This window comes from Melanostigma gelatinosum (genome assembly GCF_949748355.1).
Source record: "Melanostigma gelatinosum genome assembly, chromosome: 21".
Taxonomy (NCBI): Eukaryota; Metazoa; Chordata; class Actinopteri; order Perciformes; family Zoarcidae; genus Melanostigma; species Melanostigma gelatinosum.
In genome coordinates this window covers 17,632,946-17,650,092 of record NC_136654.1, presented here as the reverse complement: position 1 = coordinate 17,650,092, position 17,147 = coordinate 17,632,946, and the positions used below count along the sequence as shown (strand labels likewise).

The following is a 17,147-nucleotide window of genomic DNA, read 5'->3' as shown; positions in this document are numbered from 1 at the left end:
CTGGCTGTGCACTGGCAGGGGATGCAGACGTGTGTTTCGGATAAGATAATCAGGACCATGCTCTAATTTAATTTCATTTACATTTAACAAAAATGTCCCTTTCGAGAATTGATGACAAGAATATCAAAAATCCCTCCAAAATACCACATTAAGACACCAAGAGGAAAATCGCAATAATTGGGTTTGTCCCAATTCACAAGTATTGGTGAAGTTGTAATGCTTTGTTCTTTGTATTCTTGGCATGTTTCACAACTTATATTTCTGTCTTAATGTAAGAAATATCTAAAACTGAAAACCATAGAATCCAATCTAGAGGCAGAATCTAGTCATGCGCATCCCAACAAAATACTAATCAACTAAATCCCACTAAAAGTGATTCTATTGGTCAAGCATCATGTCGATCAACACAAATATTTACCTTTAAGAAACAATGCGGAAGTCAAAAAAGAGCATGTTGAAGCAGTTATTACAGACATTCTGCAATAAACTCATTTGAAACACTGAAGGCCAGACATGGGGAAGGACTTGATACACTCCCAGCTTGATGACAAGAGGAAGGATTTGATACACATTGGGTTTGACGTTCCTGAAACAATCTGTGTGTGGCTCAGCAGCCGAGGACAATAACTCTACAAAAGGAGGTCACCAGAGATGTCCTTTTTTTCCCAGAAAGAGTTGGTTATTTGTGTGGCGTCTCAAGCCTTCTGTTTGTCCAGCTCCCCCAGAGAGGGTGTTTCCTGCCGGTGCTTTCAGTGAGACACGACGATGTCTTCATTGAGAGAAGCAGCAGGTCACAGACCAGCAGCAGTCCAGCCTGAGATAGGGAGTTAAATAACATCCCTGAGACCCAAACTGGGACAAATTGTGTCTGGATCTCGTCCAGGCTGAATTTTTATTGTTCTTCCGAACACCATAGCGATAGAAGAAGAAGTTTGCAGCCCGACCTTTCACTCAGGATACATATCCTCTGCCTGCCCTCTGTCCAGGGAAAAGGCCAGATTAAAGTGTGTCTGTTTGTCTTGCAGCACCACAGACTCCAAAAGATGGATAGCCAAACCTCCAGGCCCCTTGTGCTTGAGGCCAAACAACATGATGAACAGGGAGAAACATCCTCCACCCAGCTGACGAGCCCCAGGCCTCCTCTCGGTCGATTAGAAGGGGAAACACGTATGGAGAGCATGCTGCCTGCTCAGCTTGGGACTCATCTTGACATGCCCAGAGGCCTCGCGTTCAAAGCCACAAAGCAGCTGCTCGAACAGCTCGGCCAGAAACGGTTCCATACTGACAGTGATCACCTGATCTACAACCTGATCGTTCCAGTCAGGAAAACTAGGAATGGCACAAATTTGGGAGAGCATAAGCAAATGTGCCGGGCTAACACTGCATTGAGGTTCATGTAAAGCTGGACATTTTATGCCCAGTACCTTTATGTTGGTAGCATCATCATACCTCAGCTACTCCTGGGGGGAAACCTGAAGCTATTAACCTGCAGGATGATTGACGAGTCACCTGTGGTTCAATCAGGTAGTTTTACACACTGACAACTGACTCACATTTTGATCACATCCTTAATTCTTAACAACATCTCCTGACACCAAATTTTAAGATATAAACGTTTGGCTTTGAGCATTGTAATCAAACTACTCGTTAAAGAAGTATTGTAATATTAACATGCACTTCAGGGCTTCACGCACTGTTGGTTTTCTTGCATCAATACATATTCAACTCGAAGCACAGAGGACTGCAGTCGCTAATGATAACAAAGGCATAGCGGCAGCTAAAACGAGTCCTGTCTAGAGCAAAAGCTCTTCTCTTGCAGGTCCTTTGTTCACTGTTTTCCATGAGGCCCCAAATGATGATGACAACAATGAATGTGTCCTTCCTGTCTGAATGTTTTTTATACACACAAAAACATATTTTTACAAATAAGGGCAAGCATCGTTCATAGCTGAGTCACACGAAAGAAAACCTTTCATTTGAGGTTGATCATCTAAAGTGATTGGATGACAAATCAATATTCTTACATTTTTTTTTTGAATTTGTCGATATAGCAGTGCGTGGGTGCATAAAACGGCAGCATTTCCACACAGAGTGGGGCTTTAATCTTTCAGGCAGACATCTCTTGAACCATTATTTGGAGCTGGAGTTTGCACGGTCGGCCTGTTGCCCGAGGCAGTGTGCGCCCTTTCCATCCCGACAACAGGCTGCTTTCAAAGGGTGTCCGGAAATGCAGGAATATCTGACGCCCATATCTCCTGCTTCTGCAGTCCTTAATGCCAGAGAGCAGACACGGCAAACAATGCTCCACGTTGGCTCCCAAACACAGCTTTGTTTCTATCAAGAGCAGTTTTCATCATGTTCCCGGCTTTCTAAATGTCACCGTAAGAAACAGTGCTTTATTAAAAGCAGACACATCCGACACAAAACACATTTCCTCCGATCGAATGAAAGTAATAACACGACAAGACAACAAGACAAGGAAGCAGTTACAATGCTACCGCTTACGTGGTTGTTGTTGTTTTTAAATGGAAATTGTCACTGAGAGGATGCCACACAGGAGTGTGATAAAGTGTCAGTTATGAGGAGAAATGACAGAGTGAACTCAATAGTTCACAGCTTCTTTTGAAAGTATCTGTCTCTCTTAAAGTCACTGATTTATCATAAGTGGACTGATGTGACAGCTCAGCATGCCGCTGGTGTCACCTGAATTTCAAAGATGAGAACATCTGAATTCTTTAGAAGAATTGAAATACCAACTGACGGATATTTGCAGCTTGTCCTCTAAGTTCCATACGTTAAAATGAGTCGAACAAGTCACACATTGGAGCATGAAACTTTTTATTGAATGTGTCGTTCATTGAGGACGAATTTATTCCCTAAAGCTATTGACTGGGCTTTCTAAGAAGAAGTCTGGGTAACATTTTCTATGACGCCCATGTATATAATGCATTATTGACATCCTTATAATGTGTTATTATCTGCTTATGGCACTGAATAATTATAGTTATAAGCACTCATACACATTCATAATGCTATTAAGTGCTATAAGTAGATTATAAATCATTTTAAGTATGTGTATAGTGCATTACATGGGCGTCACAGAAAGTGTTAGACGTTTGGTTCATTGTTACAACAGGGATCAAACATAAGACCTTTAAATGTCAAAGTCGTAACCTTCACAGTCAGTCAGTCTCCAAGCCAAAGCAACACATCCCAGAGGTGGGTTTTGAATCGCTAGATTGGCTTTTAAGTTTTGCAATTAATTGGCTGAATGAAAAAAATGTAATCTTTCCAAGCTGTTGGCGGTAAACCTTTCATGCACCCCAGATAGGCGGCCTCGACTAACTCTTGATTACGCCGCAGGGGAGTTCAGACATAAACCGAGCAAGCTCAGCTCTCAATACGACAGAAATAATCGCGTTCAGCTGTGCAGCACAGCTAACTCGTGTTTGGTTGCCAGTGTTATTTATTAACAAAGGCCTGAGAAAACACAAATAAATCCGGGCGGTTTTAAATCAAATCATTTAATTCTGGACCACACTTTGTTTTCCGCCTCTCTACTGATGCCGGCTGTGTTTGAACAACTGTATTTCATCAGCGGCATGCAGCCAATCTGCCAGCAGCCTCAGACAAAAAAACTCTCACTTAGTGTCAGCGCAGCAGGTTGAGTTGTGGCCCGGGCGCACTGATCCGCAGAGCAAAGTCCGCTCAACAACACACACCTTCAAAATCCACGTCCTATTTGTGATCCGTCTTGTCAAACATCGTATGAAGTAGCTTCTATTTTTGACTTATCACAGAAGTGTGTGAGAATCCGCAGATTCTGCCCTTGCCAGTAATTAAACCTCGTTATCCAGACATGCTGTAAGTGCTGAGAGTAAATTCTGACAGCTTGGTGTTTGGAATGCATGGAGGTTTGTTTGACTAAAGTCTTTCCATCGGGCGCAAACTCATTAGAAAGACCTAAATTGCACCTCTCCGTCGTCTCCGTTTGTTCCTCTTGGCCCCGGGGTTTGAGCTCGACTGTGGACTTTACATGTAATGCTGTTGGACACCGATGACAGCCATGCAGGATGAGAACGGGGGATATGCATGGGAATGCAAGGTGCTTTTCCACAAAGCTTGGTTCCCATTTTAGAGATGAAATGGGTTTTTTTTTTACTGTAAGGGAACATACTTCCCTGCTATAAATGGGGCTGGTGAAAATTTGACAATCTGCAAGTCAGCTTTGCAAAATCCCCACCTGTGCAGAGCAGGAATGTTATTCGACAGAAAGACTGCAGTGTGGTTTCCTATCAAAACATTTTCAAAGAAGGTAAGCCAGAAAATTGCAGTGCGCAGGTGTTGAAAGCTTTGTCCCACAGTCTGCAGGTGGAATTTACATATATTAAGTCTTGAAAACAAGTGAGATTAATGGCTGACTCTGACATAAAAACCCATCCTCTCTTTGCTTCCCTCTCCCTTTTTGCTCTCTGTCACACAGACAGCTCCTGCTTGTTCCTGGTTGCTCATGTGTGGCAGCAGAGCCGGATGGAAAACATATTGCTCCATCAATCACATCCCATTCCTCTCAGCAACACGTTCCACTCGCAGGTTGTCTGAGACCGAGGCCGCACATACAGTCAGCCCTTGTGTAAAAATGCAAAGATGACAAATATCCCTCCGAACAGATGCAGAGCTCCGTCAAACTGTGCCTATTCAGATAACCTGCTCTCGTTCAAATCATGTTCCCCCTCCTTGCCAGTCCCTTGACTGACTCTGTGTTGACAGCATCTTAATATACAGAGCGAGGAGTGTGTGCTGTGTTCAAACAAAGCCTCCTTCTCCCCTGTGCTATGCCAATAGATCAAATGAACAGAGGGAGACGAAGGGGGAAGATGTCGCTTTTCATCAATGTCTGGCTGATGTATTCAAGAGTTCCTATCTTTTAAGTCTTTGTTTCAGCACACGAAACGACCAAAGCACGGAGAGCACTGCCGTGCCCGCACGAGCAGTGCGAGACAGAAGGGTTTCCTCCTTCCTTTTGCCTGGCTGCTAGATGTGTGACACACAACTCGGCCACTGCCCCCATTTGTAGCCCCTGGGCAGTGTGTGTGTCACCCATTTGTACTGCGGAAAGCACTCAGTTCAGAGCGGAGGCCAAGTATTAATGGGGGGGGGGGGGGGGGGGGGGGACACACTTACTCGTTTTTCTCCAGAGCCAAGAGCAGCTGCTCACCTTCCGCTTCAATCAGGAGCTTCAGCGATGCAGGGTGACTCTGAAGAGAGTAGACAGGAGAGCAGATGAGACGGGTTGTTTGTGGAGCACTTTGATTGGTTCTCTGGTAGCTAGCATGCTTTCAATTTAAGAAGATATATGAAATGGGTGCTGTGTGTGGCAATGAAATAAAAAGAAAACAGCAAATAGTTCTTAAAATGCTCAATTACAATCCTGATGAAACTTTCACTGAGAAAGAACGCGAGGAGGCTGTTTTCTGAGCGCTCTGATATCCTTATGAAGCGACATTGTATCTCAGAACAAGAGCTGAGAGGATTAACTTCATGTTTCTATTGCATTTGACATTAATCCTGCAGAACAGCCACAAGTCTTCGCAACCATGTGCCGCGAGTGTCTGTTGGAGTCAGATGAAGTGGCACCGGCTCGTGCATCACTTCTGTCAGTCACGCTGCGCAAACACCCACCCACCCACACACACACACACACACACACACACACACTCCTCCACATATCAAAACATAACCGCCCTCCTCTCGTGTGCTGCCTGCGCTCCCGCTCAGAAACACCAAAAAAAAGAAAAATGCATCTGTCTCGCATTCTCCTTCGCTTGGCAACAACACACACAAACACATTTCACACACACACACACACACACACACACACACACACACACACACACACACACACACACACGTAGTTCAATCTGGGTCAACTTTGGCAAAGAGCGCCGCTCTGGGTTAAGTCATCCATCATCCCCCGTGGAGAGGAATGTCGAGTGGTTCATAAGAGGATATGGAAGCAGGACACTTCAGGTTTGAGGCAGTATCATTGCACAAGTCATGTGGGACTAAACTTTCTGCTATCTTCTGTTCAGACAGCGTTGGACGCGCACGCTTTGACCTCCCTCACGCTGCTTAATGTTTATGATGGCTGCCATTTCTAACTTCAGGGAAAACATAGATAGTACACCGGCTGTTTGGGCTTGTTGTTAAGGGAGTGATGTATTCAACTCAGCACTTAATTTCACCTTCATAATGAGTACCGGTACTCTTTCCTTCGCAGATCTGAGCTTTTCTTTTGTTTTTCGGGTAATAGCATCCCAAAGAAACCTTGTGGCACCGCGTCTGTTTGGTTAAAGCCAGAACAAATTAATTCACTAATGAATTGACTCAAATAACACAACCTGGAAACTCCAGCTGTGCTTTTAACATCTGCCTGGCAGCCATGTATTTTGTTTCTATAAAGTCTGGAATTATAGCACCAAACAGAGCCAAGGATCCCAGGTTTCAAACCGGTGGGTTGTGTGAAGTGATGCAGATATTGTGCAGCTGCTTGAAATGCACTGAACTCAACACAGAGGGGCAATGCCTGCTGACATGTAATGTGAAGATTTAATCTGTATCTTTGAGTAAAGAAATTGAGAGATTACTTTGTAACGTGATCGTCGCAATGAAAGCGGAAATAGTTTCTGCTGTTACACCTTTCCAGAGTTATAAAATGACGTCAATGCAACCCCCTGTGATGTTTTAAAACAGGACTGTTTTCAGTCTGAATCACCGACTCATGTTGTCCTGCGGGTGGTGGAAGACTAACAGCCAAAGGGTCATTGAAATCAAAATGCTTTATGTGAATATCAAACTGGCAATCTGCCTGCCGGGATATGAAATACAGTATTATTGGTCTGATGGTGGTGCAAGAAAGATGGTGGTGTAATTTGCAGGGGGCCGTGAATATCAATGCCAGATTTCATCACACTATCCTCAGGTATCTGGACCAGTGTAGGGTATACAACTGGAAGTCTAAAAAGAATAAGCAGAGCGAAAAGGTAAAAACAAAAAGGCGTTTCATTCCATCGACTATTCCTCACCTGGGATTTGAGCTGGCTGGTCGGTTTCCAGTCTTGTCCCATGAGCTGGAGCGGTACTGTGGTCCCATAGTGCTTCTGCTTCGCTGTTGGTCCGTGTTGAACAGTCGTGCTCAAAAGATTCCCTGCAAAGAAAATAAACACACCATGTGAGAATACACAGAACATGACTCAAAAGTGAGCGTGCTTCATTCGAAATTCTGTCAGTGTCTATAAAACCAGTTGCGGACGCAAACAATGGGAACATTTCCGAAAACTGATTTTTCGACAAACAACACCGATGAGTAATTCCTCCCCGCTATTAAAGGCCTGAGCCTGGTGTTCATTTCCGACATCAGAACACAAGCTGACAGTACAGCTGCCTTTTAACATGAAGTGTCACGAAAACAAAAATCACAGTACTTGAATTTGACGGCTTTTCTGTCACGGCACACAAATTACGCTCTTCGAATGGTGTTGTTTCTCGTACCATAACAATTATCTACGCTGACAAGACATCTCCGCTACGTCCTCGCCCTTCCTGAACACATGTTCACCTCCTTTTCATGGGCTGTCAGGAGAATGGAGGCTGTCTCCTCTGCCATTAAGACATGAACACAACAGCACTAATCAGCACCCTCAGACATCGAGCAATGAGAACCGAAGGCCGCGGTGAAACCGTAACCGCCCCCCTCTGCCCCTCCAGCTGCATAAATCTCCGAGCGAGGAACTGGGGCTGCTGTGATAACTCACAGGGCTAGTGTCCAGCATGCCTCAGAGAGGCTACAGTTCTCGGAGCTCTGCTGTGTTGCCAGCCATTTAAAAATACATATTCGTGCCCAAAATCCAAACGCTGATGTCGCCAAGCGTGCAGCCAGGAGATGAAGTGGCAGAAAAACAGCCACCATCCCAAAGAAACCTACGAGTTATAACTGAAACAGAAGTTGCAATGGCTTCAAAGAGTGCATCATGAGCACACACAGAGTCTGAATACAATGCACAGTGAGCCACTTGAGGACATCGCTAATAGGGCTCCTGCAGTAATCAGCTCCCCACAGCGGGGAAGCTATTCCAAAGCTTGAGTCTCTTACTGAAACAGCAGGGGTGGCGAGCACCATTTGTCTGTGTGCAAACATCCAAAATCAAATGTGTGCTTTTATTTTGTTTGTCTTCCACTGACGCACCATCGAGCATTTCCAAACAGCAGGGAAGCAGAGTAGGTTTGTGGGTGATGTCAGTGGACTTGTGAGAAGTTGTGCGTTTGAGGATAATTGATCATATGTTTTGAACTTGGGACTTTGTTACTTCTTAATTTGCAATCCCATTTCAAATGCACATGAACACAGAAGCCACTGAAGGGGACCGAGATTATTACTACCAGCGGATCCAAGGTCCTTCCTTTCCAGGTTCACATCGCTTCTGTCTCCCTACGCATGACTCACCCAGCTAAATTGCAGAGTCTGCTTATTATCCGGCATTAATAACCCAGGTCGGAGGCAGAGACACTCCCCCCTCCCCTCCCCCCTCCCCTCCCCCCATGCTGAGCTTTGTTCTGTTTCTCCTCTGAGGAAACCGTCACTCTGGAGTTCTTCACAGAGCCGCACCAGCTGATAGCAGAGAGTCAGAGGTGACCAGCTCAGCAGTCCTCATCCAGCTCCAGCCTGATGATGAGAAGCAGGCTCCGGTAAGGAGGGATCGGCATCACACACACACACACACACACACACACACAGAGAAGCATCCTACCCTCATTAGTCCTAGAAAAGCACACCGTCTGGGGGAGGTGGGCATGCTGAGTAAGGGAACGCATGACAACCGCTGTGAAAAGTACGGATAGATAAACACAACACATGAGGGGAAGACAGAGAGAAGTTGACAGAGAAAGGTCAAGTCCACATTGCGGTGAGGAAACACACAAACACACACACACACACACACACACGCAGATGGAAAGGCCTTTTCTGTGGCATGCTCCCCATCAACTTTGAAGACTTGGTTCACAACCATACAGCGTTTGGTTCCCTGACTTCAAAGTCCACAAGTGAATGACCATTTTTTTAACGTGGTGTGCTATGAGATTTAATTCCCGCTTCTAAACGGCATTATATTCGTGGAAACAGCGTGCAGGCTCAGTCTTTTTCCCCCCACATGCTTGGGAGAGACATTTGGTAAAGATGGAGTGTAGCTGCGCTGCGTGGAGTGTGTAAGTGGCTTTTGTTCGCTAGAATGTTATAAGCGCCACCAGAAGCATTAAGGGAGCGGTAAAAGTGGCACCGGAGCCCAAAGCCTTATTTATATGTTCAATAAAGGAGAGTGTAAACAGAAGTCTTAATAGAGCAGAGGCCATGTTCAGCTCCCTTTCTGCTCCGGCATACACACAAGGAGAGTTTGTGCCATTTATATTGCCTCAATAAAGTCAAATGCTATAGGTGGGAGGATTGTGAGTGTTTGTTCTTGTGTGGGTGACTGAAAAGTGATTCAGACCTATGACTGGATTCAGTAATTCATTTGGCTTTCCCCAGCAGTGCTGTTAACAAAAGCTATGATACACTCTATGTGCAACCATTGTTTGGCTGTTTTAGTGGCATATTCCCATAAAGCCTGGATTAAGTGATTTGGAACCTGGGGATTGGGATCAAGTTAATCTGTGTATTTGTGTGATAATTAACAAGATATAAAAAATAATAAATATCACACACACAATCAGGTTTTTCTTAGTTCTCTCAAAATGTTATGTACTTTATACAACATTGGGAACACTTATATTGCCTCTCAACTGCTTTCATCCAGGTGTACCTCACGTCTCACATCTGGTTGCAAAAAAACAAGATGGCGACCGCCCAAATGTCAGAACTCGAGGCTTCCGAATGGCAGTCCACAAACCAGTGGGTAAAGCCATGGTGATTCGTCCACTTCTTATATACAGGCCATGCTCTCAACATTGCGACGGCTTAGACGGCGGCTTGCAGCTAACGGTTCCGACAGCACTAGCAGTCGAAACTACCGCAAGAGCTAACAGTGTTTACCTGAATGGGAACCGGAGGATGGGTGCTACACTTCCGGCGGTTATCCGTGAGCTAGCTATCGCCGTGGACTTAAGCGTGCGCGGCCGGCCCGGGAATGTCACCAACGGACAGAGAACTTCATGCTCTGCTCAGGTAGACATTACTCCACTATATCTTCACATAGCACATCGTTTGTTTGCTGCTATATCAATTCTCTGAATCCCTTATATTGCACCTCTGCTCTGTTTTTTTGTTCTTGTGAAATATTGGAGGATTTATCCTCTCCAGGAATAACGACTACTGAAATGAAAAAGGAACAGCTTTGTGTGAACTCCTCGCAGACGTATGGAACTTGTGATGAGGGGGGGGGGGGGGGGGGGGCGGCATCGCTTGGCCATAAAGGGTCACAAGAGGAAGGGTTAGTAACTTGAGGTCTAGGTCAGTGATTGGCATTTTAGTTTGTGATCCCTTACTTGTCGCCCATCATCATAATCTATAGGTCATGAGAAGATCATGAAAATTTGAAGAAGAATTGAGATGTTATTCGACGCCAAATTCTGGCCAGTTTCAGCCACAATATCTAGCCGTGTAGACTAAATCAGTGCTTGCTGGGGTACTGTACCGCTCCGATGTATGTCACAGTGAATCCTTCCTCGGTTTTATCAGCGTTCCCAAATGAGTGCATTCTCCACAGCCTGTGAGCTGCTGGTCCAAGGAAACATAAGACCTTCCTCGCTTCTTTGCAGATGTCAAGACGTCCTTTCTTACTGGCCATTCGCAACTCCAGCCCTTCTCTTTCCCCGCTTCACCAAAACAAACCAACAACTGTGCGGCTTTATTAAGCCCCAGAGCCTGCTTCCTCGCGACCAACTGCAACGCGCTCCTTGACATGACGTAATATATTCATAACACACTTTGCTTTTCCAACTCAAATGCTGCATGCTGTTCTTTTCATCTGCACACTTGATGAGACCGTGCCCCCCCACATGTGCACAGGGTCCACACGGAGATGGGATACAGGCTACACATACGTAGACACATCAACAAAGAGCACTCCTAATCACAGTCACCCTTGCACACAAGGACACACTCCAAACTGATGTTGAGAGCAGTTCTCTCCGATCTTGAGAATGTCAGATTGGAAACGAAAAACAATGCCTTTGGCAGCTTGAACGACACTCTTTTGACTTGCAAAGTCGCCCGAATGGTACAAAAAACAAGTGCAGCGGAGACGTGATTTCCAGCATTGTTTGACACGGGTGGACAATGTTTAGTTACTACTCAAACCCCCGGAAGGAAATGGGCTTGAAATAAGAGCATGTGGAACTAATTAGGTCAGAATGGTGAGTTTAAATTGGCCCGATTCAAGCCGAGGTATGACACAACAAAGACAAAAAAAAAGGGAAGAAGGTTCCACGTAACATGTTCCAGATGGAAATGTGTTCTTGATGAAGCAAATCTAATAACATGATCACTTTTTCTTCATCGAAAGCGTGTATCCAGATTTGATGGGTGTCTTTAATCAGAGCTCTGACTGGATTGGGGACATGATCCAACAACGTTTCTGAGCCAAAAGTTGGTTCTGACATCAGCCCATGGGTGGGAAACCTGGTTATTGTTCATGGATATTGTTCATTTAATAATGGATGATTGACAGGTATAGCGCAAACTCAATTCATCCCCAATCACAGCGGGCAAATTATGCTAATTGCTAGTCAAAAGCAATGAACTGCGCTGCCTTTCCTTATCTCTCTCTCTCTCCTTCATCGTCGTCTAGGCCTGCGACCAATCATTATTATCATTGTTGAATGCTGTTCATCATTATTTTTTGATTAATTGATGAATCCGTTATTTAATACACTTCGTGGAAAAAATAGGGGAAATGCCCTTCTCATGTTCCAAATGGCCCAGATGTATTCAAATGGCTTGTTTTGATCCACCAACAGTCCCAACCAAACATATTCAATTTCAACTCATCGCTGCAGACACAATTATCAAAAGATAATTCGTTAGTTGATTCATACAGAATTAATCATGAAATGTGAAAATTTCACTGGTTCCAATTGTCACCTTGGGCTCTGGGGACGAGCATTCATCCCTATTTTCTGACATTTTAAAAACTTAAAAATATCTGTTGCTCAGAGCCCTAGAGATGATATAAAACTGAGAAAAGCAGCAGATCCTCATATTTGGGAAGCAGGACGTCATGTTCTGTTGATCACCTCGTCAACTAATCTTCCCCTTGCTCCCCGTCGATTGTTCACAGTGTAGGGTTCATGGGGATTACAGAGCAAAGGTGAAAGGTGCCCGCTAATCTTGGCCCGACTCCACAGTAAACATGCGACCTGTTTGCGGGACATTATGTCAACACCCTGAGGGTTGCACCAGGAAACATAGAAACCTGTAGGTGACATCATGGTAATAGGAATCTGCACGAATTGGAGAGAGAGGGTCTCCTTAAATCAAATCTAATAAGGTAGCAGTGTGTCAAAAGTCACAGCTCTGAGAGTCGTTAATGGTTGTATTTCTAGACGGATCATTTCTTTTAGAGCATAGCTGAGGGTCATAATCAAGCCGTTTAACACTGGGCTCCTCTACTGGTAAATAGCTCTTTTGTGTTCTCTCCCTTCCTGTCTCTCTACCCCCAACCTTGCATACTGAACCCATTTACTGTCACACTAGCATGACGTCAGCACATAATGACTCTATGGGAAATAGATGGTCCTGCAGCAAAAGGAAATCCCCCCTCGGCCCAGCAGGAGGTGAATGTTGTCCGAGAACCGGTGCAGTTACGTGCCGGCGGGTAACACTGTAACGCCCCCCCCCCCCCCCCCCCCCGCTGCGAGGGCCGCGCTCGCTGCCTGGCATGGGGGCCTCGCGTGTGCCTTAGCAACAAAGGTCAGAGTCAGAGAGCTTCTGGAGCGGAGCTGTGTGAAAGCTTGTTAATGTGCTCGCTGTGATGGATTTCATTTACAGCGCCCTGGTAGTCCTCTCTGTCACAGGCCTGGCGCACATTCAAAGCACTACAGAACTACAAAAAACCAAAGCTCAAGCCACAGCAGAGAGGCAGAGACGATGTCATCATAGATTGTCAAGACATTGCGGTGGCATCCATGTCATTACCTCAGTGGAGAGAGCCAAACATTAAGGATTACACGCCATGAATTGATAAGCTGATCCGCAGAAAATTCATTCATTTTGACATTTCAATTCTGTTCGTTTAAGCAATAATCATACTGTTTAAAGTTGAATGTCTTTGACAAGCAACTTTAAGACATCAGCTTGAGCTCCAGATATTATCATTGAAGAACTGCAATTTTCACCAGCTTTTGGAAAACCTGAAAACAACGGAGCCAAACATTTACCAAGCTTAGAATGGTCAACTTTCTACTTGAAACTTCCGTCTTTATTTGTAACTGTGTGATGCGCTGCTCGCTCTGCCTCACTGAAAAATACATCACAAGTCCGCCCATGTTGAGGATCATAACTCAAAGAGACGCAGACAAAGCAACCGGCTGAGGCAGAACTTTGTTTGAGCCAATGTGTTGGAATCCTCCCCAGGTACAGGAGCTGGCCTGTCTTGTTCCTGCTTGTCCTCTCTCATTGAAGAACAGGGACATGAAATATGGGGCGGATGCTGCATGCCAGCCTGGCAAATAGATGATGTGGATCTGAGAGGGAAAAAATACCGCGTTTCAAGTCTCAGTGGAAGACAAAGACTGGACGTTCCCATTGGAAGTCAAACTGGGGAATGTTTCCCTCAACACCTACAGCGTGAAGTTTGTTAATCTGGAATTGTAATGCCTGTTCTTGATTCACAGTCTCTGCTCTCGTAGGATTGTTAAAAGGTAAATGCTGATGTGATTTTCAAGTCGCAAACAAAATGAAGATCAATGTGAAAAGTACAATGTCGCCTTTGTCACAACAGACATGTTTTGAATTGTCATAGCAGAAAAAAGCACAGGTGAAACCGCATGGTTAAAACTGTTAACATTAGAAATGGCTCAGTTCCATTAAGTCTGTTACATACATTGAGTGAACCAGCATGCAGACCAGCAGCAAAAACCCTGAACCTGCTGATCTAAATGGAATCCAGTTGTTGTTATAGTTCTCCTTGTGGCCAGAGAAAGAGCTGACATTATATCATGTGTTATTCATATATGCCACAAATACAAGTTCTGCAAAATAGGGCACAAGAACTGACCGGAGCAGGCTTATAAACTGTCAATGGTTTTGGAACACTGATCGGGTGGAACTTGAACTAACCCAGATAGACTTGACACTGAAAAGAGATATCTGAGCCAACTGGGCACTCTCTCTGACCAGACGGAGGAAGAAGACGCTCGGGGAGAGCTGTGCTGAGCTCAACTCTGACCCGACTGGGGTGTGAAAGTCCGATGAGAAAGTCCAGAGACAGCATCGGGTTTCAGCTTGTTCAGCTTTTGTTGAGGGAGGGGGGGTCAAATGAGTCCAAAGCAGCTCCGAAGAAATCAATGCAACACATGTCGGGTTAGGCCACATGAGCATAGTCCAGCTACCCCCCCCCCCCCCCCCCCCTATATAAATATCCCCGCTGCGGAACAGCAACTGGTTGATCAATCTGTCTTAATGCACCACACATCGGCCAACTCTTCGTACCGGCCTCCTGGGTTTTTAACCATCACGAACAACTCGTCTGGAAGATCTGATTCCATTCCTGCTGAAAAGATCCTAAATGCGTCTGACTCGAGATGGGTCACATCACGGCGTTAATGTCTCTCTGGGGGAGGACACTGTTTGCGGAAAGAATGTTTTACTACAGTCCAAAAATATATTCTCAGCTCAACTTTCATTTGTCTGAGCGTGCAGCACACTCCAGGCAGACAGAGTCATGTCGCTTGGAGCGGGTATCGGCTACAGCTAATAAATACTGGCTGACACTAAGTGTGTCAACCATTGGAGGAAGTCATTCACAAATGAGCATCCGGCTAGAACAGAAACACGCACAAGACGGGCAGGGCGGGGAGAACCGTCACGAAAGCTCAAGAGGCGGTGTCATGAAATATGTATGCAAACATGATGTTGCGTGGAGCTGAACTGCTCCATCTTTCCTCAGCAGTCCTCCAATTCCTGACAGCAAAGACAAACGGTTTGTACAGACCGGGAGACAAAGTGGAGAGACCCATAGGCCTACAAGGGAGCACGAATGATTCCCACTCATTGCGCTTTGACATGAAGTAAGCTGCAACTCGTTATTTTCAGCAATCGAACAATTTTGTATGTGAATGGTCCAAAGAATGTGAAAAGTTCCAATCACGGGTTCTGAAATCCCAATCACATCTTCAAACTGCAGCCCAAAACATGTTCAGTTTGAATTTATACAAAGACAGAGGAAAATCATCATGATTGAGTGTTAAAAATGTTGCTGGTTCAGTTTTTGAACACAAAAGGCAGTTTACCCCGTTGATTGTATTTGTCTCTCAAAGGAAAGCCCGTCTCCTGTGCCCTTGTTCACACGGCTCCCTGCATCCATTCATCTCAATCAGGCTGAATTACCCACAAGCAGGTAAATATCCTGTCAACACAGATCGGCTCACACTTTCCAAATGCACTGACGACGACCATTTGAAACGAGCCGGAACCCGCGAGAACGAAACCCATCAAGGCCAACTTCTGATGACGACAAACCCGGTGATGAACAAATGAACAGCTTCCTTGCGCTTTGATCCCGGTTTTACACATTTGCCCTTGCTGGAAATTAATTCCCAGCATTCCACAGTTGAGTGGCAGTGTGTTTTCAGATGTAGAAGTTTTCTGCGGGGGAGGGGGGAGGGCATAACGCTCAAGTGCAACTCCTCCACTCACCACTATTGGACATACTGTCCTTGTTGAATCTCACCTATAGGGCATGACTCACTGGTGACTGGGATATCATGAGCCACAGCCCAAAGGGTTGCAACCAGTGGGACAAAACACGCGCAAGCACAGACACAAACACACTCTGACATCACATTTCACCCGGAGCTCTCAAAAGCAGCTATTATGTTGCTTAAATGTCATAAACATAATAAACAGCACAATGTACAGGTTTTTACAAAAGCTACTTGACTCCTTAACTTCAAAACCAACAATGTGACTTTTATGTTTGCCACTAAAATACAAATTGAAGTATGTTTGAAGTGCCGTGAAAAACTGAAGTACACCTAAAGCGCCAGCGAAATGCCTCAAGTGCTGCACCGCTGATTACCAAAGAGAGTTTCAGCATCATCAATTATCCAGCGTGTCCTCTCCTCCGAGGTGCGCACTGAATGGACTGCGAGTTAAAATGTGATGTTCTGCTTCTCACAGACAGATCCAGAGGAGAGAATGACAGAAAGATCGGAATTTAGCGAGCTTTAGTCTCCTCTGGAGATGTTGCATTCTGCCCAATGTGTTATCGATCTGTAAGACCGGTGTACTAACAAAGGCTTTCATAAAACATGACACTAAAACCAGCCTAAGGTGAGACATGCATGAAGAATAGAGACGCATACAGGATAAATGCACACTATGCAGACAGGTTCATTTCAACCTGTCTTTTTCTTTATGTTTCTCGGTGATGGTTACATTTGACATGTGCCTGATAATAAATCAATTAAGAAAACAATCTATTCGCTACTTTTGCCCATAGATCTCGCCTATAATAGGCAAAAAATACTTCAGATCTTGTCCGCCTCTTACCTTCAGCAGACCTGGAGAGCACACCGCCACACACCGGGGCCGAGACACATAAAGCCTGAAGTGCTGTCAAAATAACAAACTTCAGACTCCGGCTCCCGAGGTTCATGATGCCCGGCTGAAGCGTGGACGGGACTGGCCAAAAGTGTTTCACTGCAGCGCAACCATCATACAATCCAACAACAGCTGATGTGCAAGGAGTACCCCCCCCACCCCACTGCCCCCCCCCCCCCCCCCCCCACCTCCCCAAAAAAAATAAAATGACTTCCTGAAATATGATCGAGCGTATGAGCGGTGCTTTAGGAAATCCCGACAGCTGACTCAACTCCGTGCGCTTTCCCCATTCAGAGAAGTCCAGAGCTGCCTCTCGCAACCCCCCCCCCCC

General features: G+C 45.3%; 1 protein-coding gene across 3 annotated transcripts in view; it reads right to left on the bottom strand.

Moving 5' to 3' along the window:
* adam12a (ADAM metallopeptidase domain 12a) overlaps positions 1-16,934 on the bottom strand; it is a 65,469-nt gene extending 48,535 nt beyond the window's left edge. For all 3 annotated transcript variants that reach the window (XM_079292833.1, XM_079292834.1, XM_079292835.1), the window contains exons 1-3: positions 16,766-16,934; positions 7,086-7,207; positions 5,185-5,258 (exon numbers count right to left, since the gene is read on the bottom strand). In XM_079292833.1, the coding sequence (XP_079148959.1) occupies positions 5,185-5,258; positions 7,086-7,207; positions 16,766-16,871 (302 nt within the window). In that variant the 5' untranslated portion in view covers positions 16,872-16,934. The remainder of the gene's footprint in view (positions 1-5,184; positions 5,259-7,085; positions 7,208-16,765) is intronic.
* Positions 16,935-17,147: the final 213 nt, after the last annotated feature.